The sequence below is a fragment of the Ailuropoda melanoleuca genome, chromosome 15, assembly GCF_002007445.2.
Source record: "Ailuropoda melanoleuca isolate Jingjing chromosome 15, ASM200744v2, whole genome shotgun sequence".
NCBI lineage: Eukaryota > Metazoa > Chordata > Mammalia > Carnivora > Ursidae > Ailuropoda > Ailuropoda melanoleuca.
The window spans coordinates 81,010,511-81,028,314 of record NC_048232.1 but is presented as its reverse complement, the minus strand read 5'-3'; the positions used below and the strand labels follow the sequence as shown (position 1 = coordinate 81,028,314).

Below are 17,804 nucleotides of genomic sequence, written 5' to 3'. Positions count from 1 at the left end.
GGCGAAGGTGGCCACGTCGAGGGCGCGCCGGCGCGCGTCCTCCCAGGCGGGCACGCAGAGCTCGAGCGCGCCATAGCGCACCGTGCCGTAGTAGCTGAGGTAGGGCGCCGAGAAGAGCGCCGCCAGCAGCCAGACGAGGCCCACGGCGGCGCGGGCGTTGCGCGGCGTGCGCAGGGCCCGCGAGCGCCCCGCGCTCCCTCGCCCCCCCTGCACCGGGGGCCGGCGGCCTGGCTTTCCGCGCCTGCCTCGCGGGGTGGCGGCGAGGGTCAAGGGCGGTAACGCGCCAAGCGCTGAGCGCAGTGCCTGGCGCCTAGCAAGGCTGGGTGAGAGGCTCGGAGGGAAGGGACTTGCCTAAGGTCATCAGCTAGAGAGTGAGCCTGGATTGGACCCCACGTTTGGAACGACCAAGGCAGGTATGCCCACAGCCTGGGCTAGGTGTGGTGGGCGGTAATAAAATAACTGATGGATTCGTTCACGTGTTCTCTTTGCCATTCATGTACACTTACGGAGAGCCTAGTACGTGCCAGCCTCTGTGCCGGCACTTAAGACACAGAGCTGTCCTCTGCATGCTCACGATGGAGTTGGGGGGAGGGCAGGATGGTCCCCTCGAGCACGCTAGGCAGGCTCCCAGAGACTTGTTGGTGGGGGCCGGAGAGCTGTTCTTTCTCTCCCTCCCATCTCCCTTCTTGGTCCCCCGTGCTTTCCTTCCTAAGGAACCTGTTAAGGTCTTCCCTCCCCAGCCCAGTCCCCGCCAGGTCCCAGGCACAGCGCACCTGTCCACCGAGACGGCGGCCAGCGTGAAGCTGCTGGCGTACATGGTGAGGTAGATGAGCAGGTGCACAGCCTTACAAACGAGGGCCCCAAAGAGCCAGGCGTCCAGCGTGTAGATGGCGGCCTGGAAGGGCACGCAGCACAGGATGAAGCAGAGGTCGGCCACCGCTAGGTTGAGGATGAACAGATCCGTAGCGCTGCCCGGCTCCTGCCAGGCACTGGGGCTCGGCTGCAACAGCACGGCCAGCACTAGCCCGTTGCCCACTGTGCCCAGCAGGAAGATGAGGGCAAACACCACAGGCACCGCCACAGCCCCCATGCCCCCCGGGCTGTCTAGCGAAATGTTCTGGGCATCTGCCATCTCCTCAGCCGATGGGCACCTGAGGAAAAGAAGCCGGAGTCCTCAGACAGGAGCTCAGGGCTCTGGTCACTTGACCCAGGGGGTCTCAATGTGGGCCCCTGGCCTGGGCCTGGCCAGGTCTCCTGGGCGGGGAGCTCATGAGGGATGGAGGCGGGAGTGGGGAGACAGCCAAAAGTCATCCCTGAGACCCACTTGTGCAAACCTGGCACAATGGCATACGTGTCTGAGGCGGGTTTCTCAGTTCCCCAGGGAACACCCCCATGGAAGACGATTAGGGGATGGACACCTCCCGGCAGAATGGGCTGAGCACATGGCAGATGGGGGAGGGGCAAGCCCAACCCAAGGGGCTGATAGATCTACCTTACTTCTCCATGGGGGCTTGATGCTCGGGGAAGAGTCTGAGACATGGGTCAAAGTCAGCGAAACACGGGTGATATCCCTGAGTCATGGTAAAGTCCGGTTTTGTGAAAGCCCCACAGTGGCACAGCTGGGAAAACCATATAGGTCACTGCCCCCTCTTTGCACAAGAGGACACTGAGGCTCAGAGAGGGGACATGGGAGGCGAATATCACACTTTGAGTGGCACATCTGGGGCTCTTGCCACCCTGGTACCCTGACTCCCAGGCTGGCATCGTGTAACAGGTGGTGCCTCTGACCCCGTGCAAGTACATGTGCGTGCATTTACGCGCGCTGTGCCCGCTCTCACCCTTGCTCCACCCCTCGGCCCGTATCAGCTATTACCTGTGGATCCCCCTGCACGCCTGGGACCCCTGGGTTGGTGGGACAAATTAAGGGCATGGGGGGAGGGCAGGCAGGGTGGAGGGAAGAAAGACAATATCTGCGCCCCCAGCCCCCAGCATGCAGCAAGCCCCCTGAAGCTCAGGATGGACAACACCCACCTCAACTCTGGGCACCGGGCCCGGCTTGGTCCTGGGTGAATCGGCCAGACTGAGGCTGCCTCTTGGCTCAGTGGCTGCCCCCTTGGCGCCTTCCTGCAGGTGAGGGTCTGCCTCCCGCTTCTCCCTCTTCTCCTTTAAGGCACCTCCTCGGCTGAGCCAGACTTGGGCACTCCCTCCGGAGTAGCCACCGGCCACCTCCTCCTCGGTCCCTGATTTCCCCCGGGTTGCATGCTCTTCTGCCTGGCTCTTTTCTGCCTCCCTGCGTTGCTTCTGCCTCTTTCTGCAGTGACTAACCCATTGATCTCGCTCTCTGAGATTCGCTTTGGAGTTAACCCCTCTGTGCCCAGGGCCCAGCCCATTCCTGGCACTCCCACCTCCAGCCTAATGATTCACTCCCCGTCTTCCCTCTCTCTGCTCCAAGTAGGGCTCTAATCCAAGCTCAGAAAGGATTCCTCATCTTGAATGGGGTGTCCTAGGCTAGGAAAGCAGAATAGGAGTCTTTTCTGGAGACCAGACAGGACTCCTCCCCCAGTCCCTGAGAGTCCTGGGGCCCATCAACTTTCCTAAGCTTGTTCGAGGTTCAGTCTGGCTGGAGATGGAGGGGTTTGTGCCCATCCAAAGACTTTGGCTTTAGCCTGAGGGCAATGGGGAACCAGTGAAAGTTTTAGGGCAGGAACACGTCTGTCCATTTAGTTTGGTTTATTTTGGCCTGGGGTGAAAAGGATGGACAGAAGGGGAACGACTTCACAACTTTAGGACCCTCTTGTCCAGGAAAAAGCCGAGGTTCATCCATCTTGGTGAATGGGGCTCTGGCCTGGAACTCTTGGAAAAGTAGGCCACGTGGCCAAATGCTTCCAGAGAGAGAGACTAGTTGGGATGGGGGCGGGGAAACGAGGTACCCTGGATTTCATAACAGTGAGGTTGTTGGTAAACTGGACAAGTGTAATGGGGGCAAGAGTCTGCAATGAGTTTAGGGAGAGAAGAGGTGGTAGGGACTGCGTGTGGTCTTTCTAGAAGCTGGGAGGCTGGGGGGAAGGTTAATAGGAAGTCTGTGAAAGGGGAGAGAAAATAGTTTGAGGGGACACTGATGGAGCCGGGACTTGCATTCAACGCCCTAGGAGCTGGGGAAGAGACTCTTCAGGACTAGCTCCTCCCAGACCCCTGGGATTTTCCTGAGCGCTCAGAGGTGTTTCTTGAAAGCCTGATGCCACTCGCCTCACATGCAGAGCATCCCTGGATTTTTTTTTTTTTAAGATTTTATTTATTTATTTGGCAGAGAGACAGCCAGCGAGAGAGGGAACACAAGCAGGGGGAGTGGGAGAGGAAGAAGGAGGCTCGCAGCAGAGGAGCCTGATGTGGGGCTCGGTCCCATAATGCCGGAATCACGCTCTGAGCCGAAGGCAGACGCTTAACCACTGTGCCACCCAGGCGCCCCAGAGCATCCCCGAATTTTTAGAAATATTCACTAAACAGAAGATATTAGGAGTCATACCTAGACTGTCCTGAATTCAGAGCTATTGGAATCGATTCAAGGCATTAGAATGGTAGAAGGTTACAACCGATCACTGAAGTGCAGAATTGTAGGATTCTAACCCCAGTGTACTGGGATTTTAGAACCCTTGACTGTCAGAGGTCTACAACCACCCTGATTCTGAAAGTCCCCGAAATCCCTGACACACTATCCCCCCTCCTTTTGGGCTCTTCCAGCCCGAAAACTCCGTCTGGCCCAGGGTAAGGCTCTGGATGGGCTGCTACAGGGCTAGGGCGAGGCTGAGCGACTGATAACGGTAAGAAGGGAGGGCCGGCGTGGGACAGGCAGGAAGAACGCGTTGTCAAGGCCAAGGCCCGAGCCCCAGAGCATTCCTGGCGCCACCTCCTCCTCTTGCACCAGGAGGCCGCAGCCTTGAACCCCGAGCCCGACGCAGAAGACGTGGACCGCGCGCCATGGGCGCGGTCTCTGGAGGCGGAGGTGCGGCTGATCCGCTGCCGGCCCTCCCGCCCCGCGCGGCTCTAAGGCCGTCGCGGGCGTCGGGCCACCGCCAGTCCAACCCACAGCACGTGTGCCCGGAGCCGCTGCGGCGCCTGCTGGTGCTTCCTACCGGCCCTCCTGGATGGCGGCGGATGGAGCCCAACCGCCGGCGCAGCCCCGCAAGCTGAGGCGCGAGCTGACCGACGGCGTGGCGCGCTACCGCGGCAATGCGCTGCTTACGCTGGCCGCCGGGGGGCGCAACGCCAGCCGTGGCGCCCGGGAGCCACAGGAAGAGCCGGCGCGTGGAGGCGCTGGCGGGTGGACCTGGGTCCGCCCTTCTGGCCCCGCTGGATACCCCACACGTATTGCTGGAATGCGTTGCCCGGTGGCTGCTTATGGCCACCACGCGTAACCCGCCGGCCTACGCGGATCGTAGGATCGCGCACAGCAAGTTGCAGTTTTGACACTGCTGGCTGGGCCAGGGGCTGGTGCCAGGCTGCGTGCACTTGCTGCCGCAGCAGTGCGCCTGCGCCAGGTACACTACCCCGTGGCAGAGGCGCGCCAAGTATTCCGGCTACTGCCCTGGCCACAGCGGTCCTCGTCCCTGGGGCTGCCATCTCCCAGCACCTGGAGCTCCTGGAGCCCAGCCTCAAGCTCCTGCAGAACCACAAGCTAGGACTCCCAGAATCCCAGAGTTAGGATCCCTGCCGCTCTCCCAGACCATCCATCCTGACATCCTGACTAAGGGCAGGGCTGCGGGTTCGAGGGCACGGAGAGGGGGGTCCTCGTTCCCTGCCGTGAACTAAGAAGGGCCTTTGCATCCTCCCTGCCTTACCTCCAGCGAGGTACGAGCTCCCCAAGGCCACACCACGCTGAGTCTGGAGCTGCGGTGAATCCGAACCGATCCCGCCTGGCCCCCCACCCCGTGCCTGTAAAGCTGAGTGGGGAGGGCAGTGAAGAGACAAGGACCAGGGACAGCGACCATGGGAAGGGGGTTGTCATCATGTCCACTAGGGGAGCAGCGAGCCTTTTGCTGGGGACAAGTGTGGATGGGGCCTTGGCAGCAGCAAATCGCTCTTCCGAGAGCCTTGCCTGCCAGGCTGCCAGGGTGTTTGAGTCCAAGGCCTGGAAACTGGGGCGGACACGACGATAGCAGCCAGAGCCTGAGCTCGCTGCGCCCCCTGGTGGCTGATCAGCAAACCTTGAAACGAGCGGGATGGAAGGACCCCAGTTATCAATTAACAACCGCTCTTGGTACAGTAAGGGAAACTGAGGCACAAATAGGTGAAGGGGCTTTCCCAAGGCCACAGAGTCAGGGACAAAGTGGGCTAGAATACATGGTTCCAGACTATCAGAGGCCTTTCCAATAGTGACCCACATTCTTTCCTTGGGGGCCTGAATCCTCTGCCTCTCCTTCCACACATAGGTTTGGGTGCTCAGCCCCTTCCTATCTGGACAGCTGTAAGCCATCCTTTGGATGGGGAGCAGAACACAAGGCGTTCCCCGGGGGCCGAAGAGAAGGGGGGTGGGTGAGGTGGGAAAGGGCCCGCAGGGTTGGTGCGCGGCCGTCCTCTCCAGCAGCACAGAATCCAGTTATGCCACCTGGGGGGCCCCTGCCTACATTCTCCCCACTGCCTGGGTCTCATCTTAACCTGGGGCAGGTGGTCAGCTCTGAGATCTACTAGGAGACCCAGGAGCCTGCCCTCAGAGCCCCAGCTCCTGCCTGATTCTTCCAAGGGTCCCAGGGCTGGGCCTGCCCAGAGAGAATAAAGCACACCAACATATCAGCCCGTTTCCACACTGTTGCTTGATACTCTCGACCACAAGCACAGGCCTTGCCCCAGCCCAGCCCCAGGACTGCGGCAGGGCTCAGAGCCTCTGGCCTGGGCTGACCAAAGGGCCCTTTTGTCAATGTGGAAGGAGGGGCGATCCTGGCTCTGCTTGGCACCAGCCAGGTCAGGGTAGTGCCCCATGCAGCCGCCCCACCTCCACGAAGGCCTCCACACAGCGGTCGATGTCCTCCTCGCTGTGCACTGCTGAGATCTGCACCCGGATCCGGGCCTTGCCCTTGGGGACCACTGGATAGCTGAAGCCGATGACGAAGATGCCTGGTAAGGTGGAAAGGGTCAACCTGGGGCTCACCAAAGCCACACAGGCTTTGGGAGACATGATACATGGTTCCTACTCCCCTAAGGGTCACAGAGGGCAAGGCAAGTGCCCAAGGTCTCACAGACATGTGACTGAGTCATGGCCTGGGATTTTCAGCTTGGACAGATAGCGGCTCTAACAGGGCTAGTAGGGGGAGGGTATGGGGGAGCATTCACAGTATAGGGGCTCCCTCCTCTTTTCTCTGAGGACCCATAACCAGTCCCCTTGTCCCAGCTTCCTCACCTCTCTTTAGCATGTCATCTGCCATGCAAGAAGCCAGCCGAGCATCACCCAGCATCACAGGGCAGATGGGGTGACTGGCTCCCAAAACGGTGAAGCCGGCAGCCTCCATCTTACTGCGGAAACTGTGGGCACAAGCTGGGTGTCACCGGTGGCCAGAGGGCTGTGGAGTGTTCACACCCACCCCTGATGACCACGTGATCCAAGATCTGTGCCCAAGTCTGCAGGATGGACCAAGAGAGGCAGATGGGGAGCCCAGCAGAGGAACAGGCAGACCAAAACAGAGAGTGAAAAGACAGGATTATACAAGATGGGGAGACACAGGGTCATCGACAGAGAAATGTACCAGGAAATGGCAGGAAGAGGAAGAGACAGAGAAGAGGGAGGTGCGCGGGCAGGCAGCCCTTGGTTAAAAGGGCTGAGTCCCAGTGCGATCTGCTGGGGACATGTGTGTGGGCAGAGGCAGAACCTATAGGCCTGGGCGGGCACACGGGGGCAGGCCCTTACCAGCTCCCCCCACCCCCATCCTGCACCACCCCTGCCAGGGACCGCACCGCTGGGTCTTGGCTGCCATAGACTGGATGATGGCATTGCTCTCCATGAGCAGGTCCAGGGCCTTGGAGGCACAGCCAGCGACAGCAGGTGGCAGGCTGTTGGAGAAGAGGTAGGGCCGGGAGCGCTGCCGTAGCAGGGACACCAGGGGCCCGGGCCCTGTCGTGTATCCCCCTGAGGACAAGGGCAGAGGTGAGGGTGGGAGTCAAAGGCCAGGTGCCAGAGCCTACCCCGTGCCCCTCCGGAGAGGACAGTCCATGCTGCCCTCTTCTGTATGGTCCCAGTTCTCCCCTCCCCACCTACCCTGAGACACACCCCCCCCCCCGGGCCCTGCATGTGGATAAGCGGACCCCAGGGGCACGACCCCATCGGTACCTGAGGCTCCACCCAGTGCCTTCCCCAGTGTGGAGTTGATGATGGTGACCTGGTCCATCACACCCAGCAGCTCATCCGTGCCCCTGCAAGGGAAGCTACCACTGCCACCACTGGCTGCCTGAGTACCCAGGGACCATGGGTTAGGTGAGGGGCCGGCTTCCCGGTTTCCCACCCACCCTCAGAAACCCGACCCAAGGCCCTAGGTGAAGCGTGCTCCCACCGTCCTGTGGCCCCCAGGAAGCCAGTAGCGTGGCATTCATCCACAAAGACCAGGGCACCATATCGAGAGGCAAGGTGGCAGATCTCCCGCAGGGGGGCGATGTCACCGTCCATGGAAAAGGCCCCATCAGTGGCCACCAGGCGCAGTCGATGCTTCTGCAGGGAAGCCATGGACAGGGGATGGCTGGTGTCCCAAGCTGGGCCAATCCTCCCTGTCTTTGTGCTGCTTGGGGCTCTGAGAGCTCACCTTGCCCAGGGTCTGGCACAGAGGTGGGCGCATAAGCATTACTGTGTTGGGGTTGGCACAGCCTGCCCCTCATCTGTGCCTCCCTGAGCCTTGCCCACCTCTTCCACGGCAGTCCTGACCAGTGAGAAGAGCTCAGTCTCCCCTGGGAGAGGGAGGGTGGGTTGGGGCCACTTCTATCCTGGAGCTCATCCCACCCTTGTGCCCAGCAGGCCCTGCCACACATACGGTGATTGCTAGAACTCAAGGTGGCATGGTACAACGGAATAAAGCCTTGGGGCGGAGGGATCTGGGTTCAAATCTCAGCTGTTTCAAACTTTCATGTTCTGTGAGAGCAATGTTGGTCCCTCCAAGCCTCAGTGCATTCACCAGTGGTGAGGCTGAGGACAAGCCCAGCTCTTGCCCCACCTGGGCCTCACCCCACCTGGGCCTCCTGCAGCTTGGCCTCCAAGTCAGCCATGTCTAGGTGGCGGTAACGGTACTTATGGGCCTTGCACAGACGGATGCCATCGATGATGGAGGCATGGTTCAGCTCGTCCGACAAGACTGCGTCCTGCGGGGCCAGCAGGGCCTGGAAGAAAACAATTGGAGTACAGCTACTGCCCAACCACCTAGGGGGTTCTCCCTCCCCATGTCTATGTGAGTCAAAATCTCACTGCCATCCAGGGCATTCCTCTGGGCAGGGAGGCCCGGAGCCCCTATCTGCCTTTATCTGGGTCACCAGGGCCCCACAGCCCGGGCTGGACCAGGGACCAGCTCCTGTGAGAGCAGGCGAGTATCTGGTCCCAGCTATCTCCGGCTTTCCTGCTGCTGATGTAAGTTATCTCCCCAGTGCCCTGGAAGCTGGTCCCCTGCAGGTCCCAGGATTCCTCTGGGAGCACCTACATGGCCCAACCTTAGCCTCCATAAGAAAAGGGCAGTGGAGTCTCTAGGCATGGCAGTGGCATTCTGCCACGTTCTCCTCACTGCTCACCCCCAGCCTTCCTCCACAGCCTAGCTGTCCTCACCAACTCCCACCTGTGCCCTTCCCCCAACACACACACACCTCAAAGAGGCCAGCATTGGCATCAAAACAGCTAGGATACAGGATGGCATCCTCCCGCTGGTGAAAGCAGGCTATCTTTGCTTCTAGATCCTTGTGGATGCTCTAAAGAAACAGAGGGAAACAGGTGATAATGCCTTCGGGGTCACATGAAACAAGTCCTGGGGACAGAGGCTTAGAGGGTCACAGGCTCGGCACAGAAGGCCTGCAGCCTTGGTCTCTCCCTTCTTTCTTCACCACCAGGGTTCCCCCAGAGCCGACAGGAACCTGGCAGATGGTTCTCCCTGAGGAATCAGGGGCTTGCTAGGTATCCCTTCCTGTTGGACCTTCGTTTGTAATGGGGACCTAATGAGGAATTATGGGTGATGATGGCAAGGGAAGATGTCTTCCTGACATCAAACTAAGTCCTTTTTTTGGTTGCTTAATGGCAAAGAAAAGGATGATGTAGGTTCATTTGGGCCTCAAATTCTTAAATTTGAAAGCTGTCCGGTCAGGGTGAGGGTTTTTTTGGAAAGCGCCCTGGCTGGGAGTTAGGAGTCCTGCTTCTGACACTCATTTCACTGTCCCCTTTCTGAGAAGATGGGTAATAATAATCACAAGTAGTCAGAAGCCAAGCCACCTGGGTTAAACTTCTATCATAACAGGCTGCATGCCCTAGGGTAAGTCACTGGAATTCTCTGGGCTTCGGCAGCCTCATCTCTGTAACAGAGACAAGAATATCACCTATCACTTATGACTGTTAGGAGCATTACTGAGTTAATATCTGTAATGTTCTTAATACAGTACCTGGTACATAGTAAGCACTGTAAGTTTCACACTTATATGTTTATTTTGTAACATTTACACAATAAAACAATCAACATTTATTGAACAAGACTATGTACCAGGCTCTGTTCGAAGCATTTTTGTATGCAGGTGGGGAAAGGGAGGCTCAGAGAGGGAAAGTTTCTTTTGCAATGCAACAGAAGCCTGACCTCGCCTTTCTGGTGTATAGCTCTAGGCTAAGAGCGTGTGCCGGGCCCTGGGATGAGCTGAGCTGGCTAAACCAGCCCTGCTGACTGTGGAAGCAGGCAATTGGGGTCAGTGCCCCACGCTGGGGACAAGGCACCCCCCCCAACCCCCACAACAGCCACTGTGTACCTGGGTCCCGCAGATGAAGCGGGTAGAGCTAAGGCCGGCTCCGAACTCCTCCAGGGCCTGCAGACCCGCCTGAATCACCTCGGGGTGACTGCTCAGGCCCAGGTAGTTGTTGGCGCAGAAGTTAAGGATTCCTGAGGTGGAGGACAGTATGGACACAGCAGCTCAGGGCAAGAAAGGGCCTGGAAAAGCGTCAGTGCCAGGCCCTGGGGACTCAGGGAGGAAACGAACTGGGATTCACCCTTGAGAAGGCAACAACCACACAGTACAATCCACTAGGGGGCAGAGGCCAGGATGGGGAACTAGGGGCCTCTGGGAGGTACAGAATCCAACAGCTACAGGAGAGGGAGGGTCAGGAAAGGACCCTGAGGGTGGAAGTTTAGACTCTGGCTGTGAAATCACATTCCACCCAATGAGGAACGGAGCCCTACCTCACAGGCTTCTCCTGTCCCTGAAGACTATCGGCAGCCCCTCACGGGGGCCTTGGTTCCCTTGCGGGTAGAAGAGAGCTGGCTCAGGGGCCCGCCGTGGCCCTGACTCCACACAGCTGACTTTGCTGCCTGGTACAGAATCAGGTGCCTCAAGTGTGTGGTTGTGGGGGTTTCTCTGAGACCTCAACTCCTGACTTATAAAGCCCAGAGTGAACACAGCTGACCTGAGGGGGGAACTGAGGCCTGTAAAGGCCAAAAGCAAGATGAGAACCTGTGTCTCCTCATTTCCCATCTTTTGACCTGCTCCAAGCTTCCCCCAGGCGGGGGTGGGGGGTGGGGGTGCAGAGGGAGGCAGAGATTTTTTTGGAACCTCCGTTTACAAATGAATACAACAGCACCAGGGATTCCAGGCCTCTTTCCTGAACAGAAGGCTGGTTTGGGAGTCTATAACCAGCACCACCTGGGGCCCAGCACAGACAAGGCAGGTGGTGACCACTGGTTAGACAGACCCAGTGGGCTAATTCACAGTGTGACTCCTGCAGCTGCGGGGGGGCCTCTTGCTGACTGTGACTCTGACCCATTAGCTGACCTTCCAGCTCCAATATATGGGAGAATCTGGACCAAAGCCCAGCTCTGCCGGCCGCTAGCAGGGGCTTTCGGGCAAGGCATTTCACATCTCTGAGCCTCAGCTTCTTTGTCTGCACAATGGGATTGGTTACTCCCGCACTCCGAGGTTTGCAGGAGTCCACGTGCCGCAGGTGGTGGGGACCCGCACACAGTAGCAGCTGGAGAAATGCAGGGCTGCTCGCCGGCCGCCGCCTTCCCACCACCCTTCCTTGAAGCAGCCAGGTGGGGGCCAACTGGATGCCTCTCTTTTTCTCTCACGTTCTCACAGGACTGGGTCTCCCTCCAGCCCTACCCTCTGAGTCGAGAAGGTGCCCAACAGCAAATCACCTCCCGCCGTGGAACAGGTTTCACTAGGTTACAGCTAACCCTGGGAAGCCGTAAAGTCAGCCTGATAGACTGGGTAAGGCGCCAGCGGCTACGTGGTGCAGGTACTCCCACCCGCCCTCTGCCCATTCCAGCGCAGGCCTGGAACAAGGGTCTTCGAACACCCCGCCAGGTCCTACGACTCCCAAGAGGGGCCAGTTACCTCCGGAGACGCCGTCCACGTGGATGCGCGGCCCCTGCCGGGACGTAATGACCCGCTCGCTCTTCCAGGTGCCAGCCCCGCGGATCGCTTCTAGCTCCTCCTCCAGAACGCCACGCAGCTGGGTCAGCGCCGACTGCGCGCGGCGGCTGAGGGGGGCTGCGGAGAGAGCAGCGTGGAGCACGCGACCGGCCCACATGGTGCCCACCTTCACCCGAACACTTCGGGCGCCTAGGGACAGTGCGCACCGCGGCCGCCGCCTGGTCCTGTGGCCGGGGGGCCGGGCCACGGCAGCCAATCGGAGCGAGAGAGCTGTGAAAGGGGCGGGGAGGCGGGCCCAGGCGTGGGGGGGGCGCGGGGCCCGGCGGGACCCGCTGCGGATGAAAGTGGATTGATGTCTAAGTGGAGACTAGAGCGCTCCGTGTAGGGGGCAAGGGAGGCGACACGGCGAAGGGTGGTGCGTCCCAGGGCCCAGCCCCCCACCCCCCCATTCCCATCCCCTGCCTCCACACCCAGCTCTCGGAAGGAAGGGGGGTGCACCCTGGACCCCAAAGGCAAGACCCTAGAAGCAGGCTGAGGCACGCTCTGTACTCTTTCCCGGTTCCTGTGGAACTCTTGGAACAGTCCCCCGTTCGCAGGTGCAAACGCCCCCAGGATTTCATCCCAGCTCGCCTGCCTGATTGCTCCGCATTCGTCTCCAGCCTTTAAAGTGAGGAAAAATGCACCGCTCAGGTTTTTTTCATTTTTCAATTTTATTTTAAAGTTTTAAAATTACAAAGACAGCAAATTCTTCCCGGCACAAATAACACTTGTTTAAAAAAAAGGGGGGTGGACCATGCGCAAGTGCGCATTTTCCTATATTATTAAAAATAAAAGACGACTGTACAGGTTTTTTTCTCCCAGCTCCCGGGTGTGAAACGTTAAGTACTAGCCCTAGATATGTATATATACACATACACACACACACACACACACACACACACACACCTAGCTCTGTGCAACTACTTAGCAATTCAAAATCGACCGCAGTAGGTCTTAGCGTCCGCTCCCCGCCCACTCCCCCTCCCCCATCTACAACTACTTTTATAAAAGACTCGAAAGTAAAGAGGTCGGGACGGTTTTAAGTGGCGGGTGGCAGGGCTGGAGCCGCTCCAGGCCACCAAGCAAAACCACCTCTTTTCTTATACCGGAGGAACCAAAAACCAGGGGGAAAAGGGAAAAAAAGTCGTCCTATGATACAACCCAATTGTGTGGAAAAACCCAAGTTTTAACAGGGCACACTGAGGCACTTGGCTGTCTGAGTCCCCACCCTTCCCCCAAAGTTTCCACCCCCGTTTAACAGACTTTCTGAAGCCACAAAGACCCCCCCCCAATGGCTAGTTTCCAGCTGTGAGAAGCCCGAGCTTCTCAGACCAGCTGTCACTTTGACCCCCCCGCCCCTTCTCTAGGACAATAGGGGAGGCCACAGGGGCACACTAACAGTGAGAAGGGAACTGGATTTGGACCCCCCCACACACACTGCTCACTATTGGAAGGTGGAAGTCAGCCCGGAGAGGGTTTTTTCCCCACCTTCCTCCTTTGCCATCCAGCTGCTACCACCCCTTCTTCCTTCTCCCCACTAAGGTTCTGAAACTCTCACAAGGGGTGGGCAACCTAGAGGAGGCCGGCTCACCTTAAACCTACCCCTACAAACCTTCCCATTTCCGGGCTCCCCCTCATCTAGTCTGAACGAGTGGCCTTGCCCATTCTCTCCCGCCCCTTTACCTTCATAGAGAACAACCATCCAATCAAACAAAACACACAGACCCACCCAAGTCCCTAAACCCATTAAGTAGATTAATAACAAGTCAACTAAACAAAATGTAAGTACATTCTCATCATTAGAGAGGAGATTTGTGGTTGCTGTCCTTGCACGACTGTTAAGGAAAAATGAATTATTCCCTAATTTCTGAGGAATCCAAATTGTCTCTTATGAAGTCAGAATAGAAGGGGGCAAAGGACTGCAGACGAAGATCAAGAGAGAAGAAAAGAGAAAAGTATTTACAGAAAATAGATAGGCAGGAGTGTCCACAAGAAAAGCCCCATTGTCACTTCTTCTTGCCGGCTCTCTTGGCACTGGACTTGGCTTTGGGCTTCACTGGTTTGGCCTTCTTAGGCTTGGATGCCTTGACTGGCTTGGCCTTGACAGTCTTGGGTTTTTTGGTTTTCTTGGGCGTGGCAGCCGGCTTCTTCTTGGCCTTCTTGACTGGGGTGGCTTTGGGCTTCTTGCTTGGGGCTTTGGAGGCAGCCTTCTTGGGCTTGGCTGCCTTCTTTGGCGTGGCCACCTTCTTGACTTCCTTCTTCGTCTTCTTGAAGGCCACTGACCTCTTGGGCTCGTCGCTTTTGGCCAGCCGGAAGGACCCTGAGGCACCCACCCCTTTGGTCTGCTTGAGGACCCCAGTGGTGACCAGGCGCTTGATGGACAACTTGATCTGCGAGTCGGCGTTCTCACCCACCTTATAGTGGCTCTTAATGTACTTCTGGATGGACTGGCGCGAGGAGCCAGCGCGGTTCTTCTCCGCCTGGATAGCAGCCACGATCATGTCTGAATACTTGGGGTGGTCTGTGGACTTCTTGGAGGCCTTGGCCCGCTTGGGTTTGGCCGCAGGGGTGGACGTGGAGTTCTCGGTCATGGTGGCCTGTCCGGTCCTGCTGTTGAAGGAGGCGCCTTCAAAAGGGCCAGCCCTCGTCGGAGACCGAGGAAAGCCTTACTCGGGATGGGCTCTGGCGCTCCTCCTGACTCCCGGGCCAGTCCGGGGCCCGGCTCTCAGGGACCTGGCTCGGGGCGCGGGAAGACTCGCCGGGCCGGCTCTGCGTGGCCCAGCCCCGCCGGTCTGTCGCTCGGTCTCGGCGCCCGGCTCCGGCTCGGGCTCTGCCTCCGCCTCCGCCTCCTCTGCCTCCCTTTTCCCAGCTCCGCGTCTGGCGCTCGGGCGGCGCATCCGGGTATTTAGCGGCGGCGGGCGGACCGCGGTGAGGACAGGGCTGCTGGCTGCCTGCTCCCGGCCCGGAATGGCGCCGCGCCGCCGCCATCTGTGTTTCTTCCGCCGAGCAAATCCGACCTTTCCCCCCGGCCCGGGCCTTCCCGCTCCCAGCCGCCGCCCGGGGCCGCTGCCTGGCTCCCTGGGCTCCCCCGCCGGGCATCCTGCCGGCCCGGCCGCCGCCCCCCCGCGCCCGCCACGCGCCCCAAACGGCGCCGAGGACCGCTGATGCGCCTGCACATTTCCCCTTTGCGGGGGGCTGGCTCTGAGGGCCCGGGGAGCCTCGGTGCGGGAAACCCCCCGTAGCAAAGCTCCCCCCTGGGGCTACCGGAGAGCCCGCTCCCGGCCCGCGGCGGGACCCCCCAGCCCGGCGGAGCGGCTGGAAAGCGGCCCCAACTAACACACGCTGCCCCGAGCCGGGCGACTCCCAGCCGGGCCGAGCCGGGACAGGGGGGAGGGGTCGCTCCCCCGGGGTCCGGTCACCTCTCGGGGGTCATCCCGCCACCGGGCCCCCCGCACCTCTCCCTCTTCTCTGTCCTTGGGGCCCCTAAGCAAACTTTCCCTGGAAGAGTTGGAAGGGCACTTTCAAACTTTGTCCCTTCCCCCTTCTCTGCCGGCTCTCCCCCAGAGTGCCCCCTGACCTCTGCGTGGAGGTTCTCTCCTGAGGCCGAACCCCCTCTACTGCCTGGGACCCCCGAAGGAATGAGGAGAGGTCTCCCGAGTCCTCTGCTCGAAGACCCCCACATTGCCTATATATCCTAATCGGGAATTCATTTATATGCCTCTCTCAGCCTAGGAGTTTCGGGGTCTCAGAGGGAGAACCTTGCTGTCTCCACCCCTGAGGCACAGCTTGGGGGTCAAGTCCCCCTCCCAAGGTCCCTTGAAGGCAGTGGGGGGGGGCGGTCTGCAATGGAGGAGCTGTCCCAAAGTCTCCAACAAGAGACTTGTCCTGGGGGCCCCTGGGATAAAGAGAGGCCCTGAGTGCTTTGGGAACTTGGGAAAACAGGGCGCTGGGGGATAGGTGGAGGAGGGGGGTCGCGTTCCTTGGGTCCTGACTAATCCTCGGAAATTGTGCAGTTGTTCAGGGAGCGGTGGCCGGGACCACCGCCATTTTGCTGGGAGGATGCGATGTCTTTGTTAAAATGTATACATCTTTTCCGTGCTGCTTGGCAGGTATAGATGAGGCGAACGAGGGGCGTCACCGTCTGAAGGGAGTCTTGAGGGGCTCCGATGGACTTTAGGGGCCCAGAGGCTATCAGAAGAGACCCCAGAGTTCCTGGGACCCCTTGTCTGTGAAACACATTCTAATCACATGCAGGGCCCGCTTGGCAGGGACTCTGGGTTGAGATTCTGTAATGCTCCCTCCCTAAGCCCCCTCCCACAACAAACCCGCTTTTATTCCCTAAGCGAAGAGGCAGGGCACTCTTCATTTAAACAATACCCTGGGAGTGGGGGTTTATAGCTGGTCAAAATGATGAACGTGTCTCTGGAATGGTCCGGGAGCTGTTTGCAGACACTGGCTGTTGGGGAGGGGAGAGGGGGATGGTTGGAGGGTTTAGGTGGGGGATGGAGGGGTCTTAGCTGCGGTTGGGGGGAAGGGCTCCTACTGGACTTGGGGAGTCTCTGAGGCCAGGGAAATTAATAGGTTTCCCCCAGGAACACCAAGGGATGGATTAATCCAAATGATTGGGAGGCGGGAGAGGGAGGCCTGAGACTCGCTATCAGACGCCTTCTCACCAGCTTGTCTTGGCGGCACAGGCAGGGAAGGGAAGCCACGAAGGGCCAGGTTAGTTCAAAAGGTCAAGGTTCTTATTTGGATGATGTCAATTACCCCGAAGTTTCCTGATTTGAAAACACAACATTCTGGTGGATTTGTTTTAGTTATTTACAAAGACAATTTTGGTTCCCCACTAAGATCTGGAGGGGGAAATAGGCAATCCAAATAGCCACCCCCCGGATCCAAGATGTGTACACACACCCCCACCCCCCAACGCCACGGCCCTGGGTGTCTTAAAATAAGGACTAGATGAATCCTTTGGCACGATGATGAAACAATTTTATTTACACAGCGCCTTACAGTTTGCAAAGTGCTTGCTCTCCACTCGTTTCTTGATTCTTTGCTCCTCCAGCCTAGGGAGGCAGCCAACGTGATCACTCCCCTGATTATACCCATTTTACCGTGGAGGCCGCGGGATTCGGAAGGATGGAAATGGGGGCGCACCGTGAGGCTCATCTCCCGGCGCCCCCAGGTCTTCCCTTCGTTTTGTAGCTCTCACATCCCATATCCCTGACCATCCGAGAGACCTGCAAATTCTCTCCCAGAACTGAAGCCAGAAATGGAGGAAGGGGTCGCCTCGGAGTCGCGGGGGCTTCCCGCCGGCAGACAGCCCAGGTCCTGCCGGGCGGCGGGATTCACCGCCCCAACCGCCCGCCCCAGTTAGAACTGGAGGAGAAAGGAGGGGGCCAGTAGTTGGGCGCAGAGTCCGAGGCCAAGGGGGACAAGATGAGGAAAGGCTGCCTCCAGATTGGCTTGGCCTCACCTCGCCTGGCGGACACTGCAGGGCCTGGGGGCTTCTTGCCTCGGGCCGGGCACCCCCGCAGCCCGCTCTCGGGTCCGCACCGAGCGCCGAGCCATTTTCCGGCTGGCAGCCTGCGAAAGTTCCCCCCCACCCCCTTTTACGCGAGCCCTTTAAAAACCCGGGAGCCACAGAGCTGCGGGCAACTCCTCCTGGGAAATGTAGTTCCCGCGCTGTTCCCCCATCCCCCTCCCGCCCCGGACCCTCTCGAGCCTCGGAACCGCCGGTCCGCCCCCGGCGTGGGGAGGGGGGTCACACATCGTCTCTCCAGTCACGCGGGGAGGGGCCCAGGCCTCTCCGGTGTTTTTCCATGTGTCAAAAAAAGGCTTCAGCGTTTCCACCTGTAAAAAGGTGATAGGCCATCGTCTGTCCTACCTCCCTCTGGGGTTGTTGTGAGGGTGGAATGAAAACCTGTATGGAAAAATCTAAATTGCATGAGAATGCCAGGGGTCAAGTTTTTCTAATGGTCAAATGTTCGCATGTACCACCCTTTACTAAGCCCTTGGTACACACATGACATCTTCATTTTTCAGAGAAAAAGTCTAGAATGACTGAATGACTTGTCCAAGGTGGGTCAGCCTACGGGTGGGTGGCAGGGTGACACTCCCAAGCCCATGACTCCCACTGCACCACCTGTGGTCTCGTGAGACCTTGCCAGACAAGCAGTCCTTAC

The 17,804-nt window shown here is 58.9% G+C and overlaps 3 protein-coding genes across 3 annotated transcripts in view; all 3 read right to left on the bottom strand.

The window, feature by feature from the left end:
- GALR3 (galanin receptor 3) overlaps positions 1-1,132 on the bottom strand; it is a 1,821-nt gene extending 689 nt beyond the window's left edge. Inside the window, exons 1-3 of the mRNA XM_011218873.1 lie at positions 767-1,132; positions 503-513; positions 4-193 (exon numbers count right to left, since the gene is read on the bottom strand). Coding sequence (XP_011217175.1) covers positions 4-193; positions 503-513; positions 767-1,132 — 567 coding nt within the window. The remainder of the gene's footprint in view (positions 1-3; positions 194-502; positions 514-766) is intronic.
- Positions 1,133-3,396: 2,264 nt separating this feature from the next.
- Positions 3,397-12,173, bottom strand: GCAT (glycine C-acetyltransferase). Its single transcript, XM_002914541.4, has 9 exons — positions 11,542-12,173; positions 9,961-10,091; positions 8,824-8,925; positions 8,203-8,349; positions 7,536-7,690; positions 7,316-7,398; positions 6,943-7,114; positions 6,392-6,513; positions 3,397-6,108 (listed from the first exon to the last, which is right to left on the bottom strand). Exons 1-9 carry the CDS (start codon positions 11,735-11,737, stop codon positions 5,957-5,959), a joined length of 1,260 nt encoding a protein of 419 aa, XP_002914587.1. The 5' UTR covers positions 11,738-12,173; the 3' UTR covers positions 3,397-5,956.
- A 98-nt stretch (positions 12,174-12,271) lies between these two features.
- LOC100471579 (histone H1.0) lies at positions 12,272-14,477 on the bottom strand. Its single transcript, XM_002914540.3, has one exon. It carries the CDS (start codon positions 14,208-14,210, stop codon positions 13,626-13,628), a length of 585 nt encoding a protein of 194 aa, XP_002914586.1. The 5' UTR covers positions 14,211-14,477; the 3' UTR covers positions 12,272-13,625.
- Positions 14,478-17,804: the final 3,327 nt, after the last annotated feature.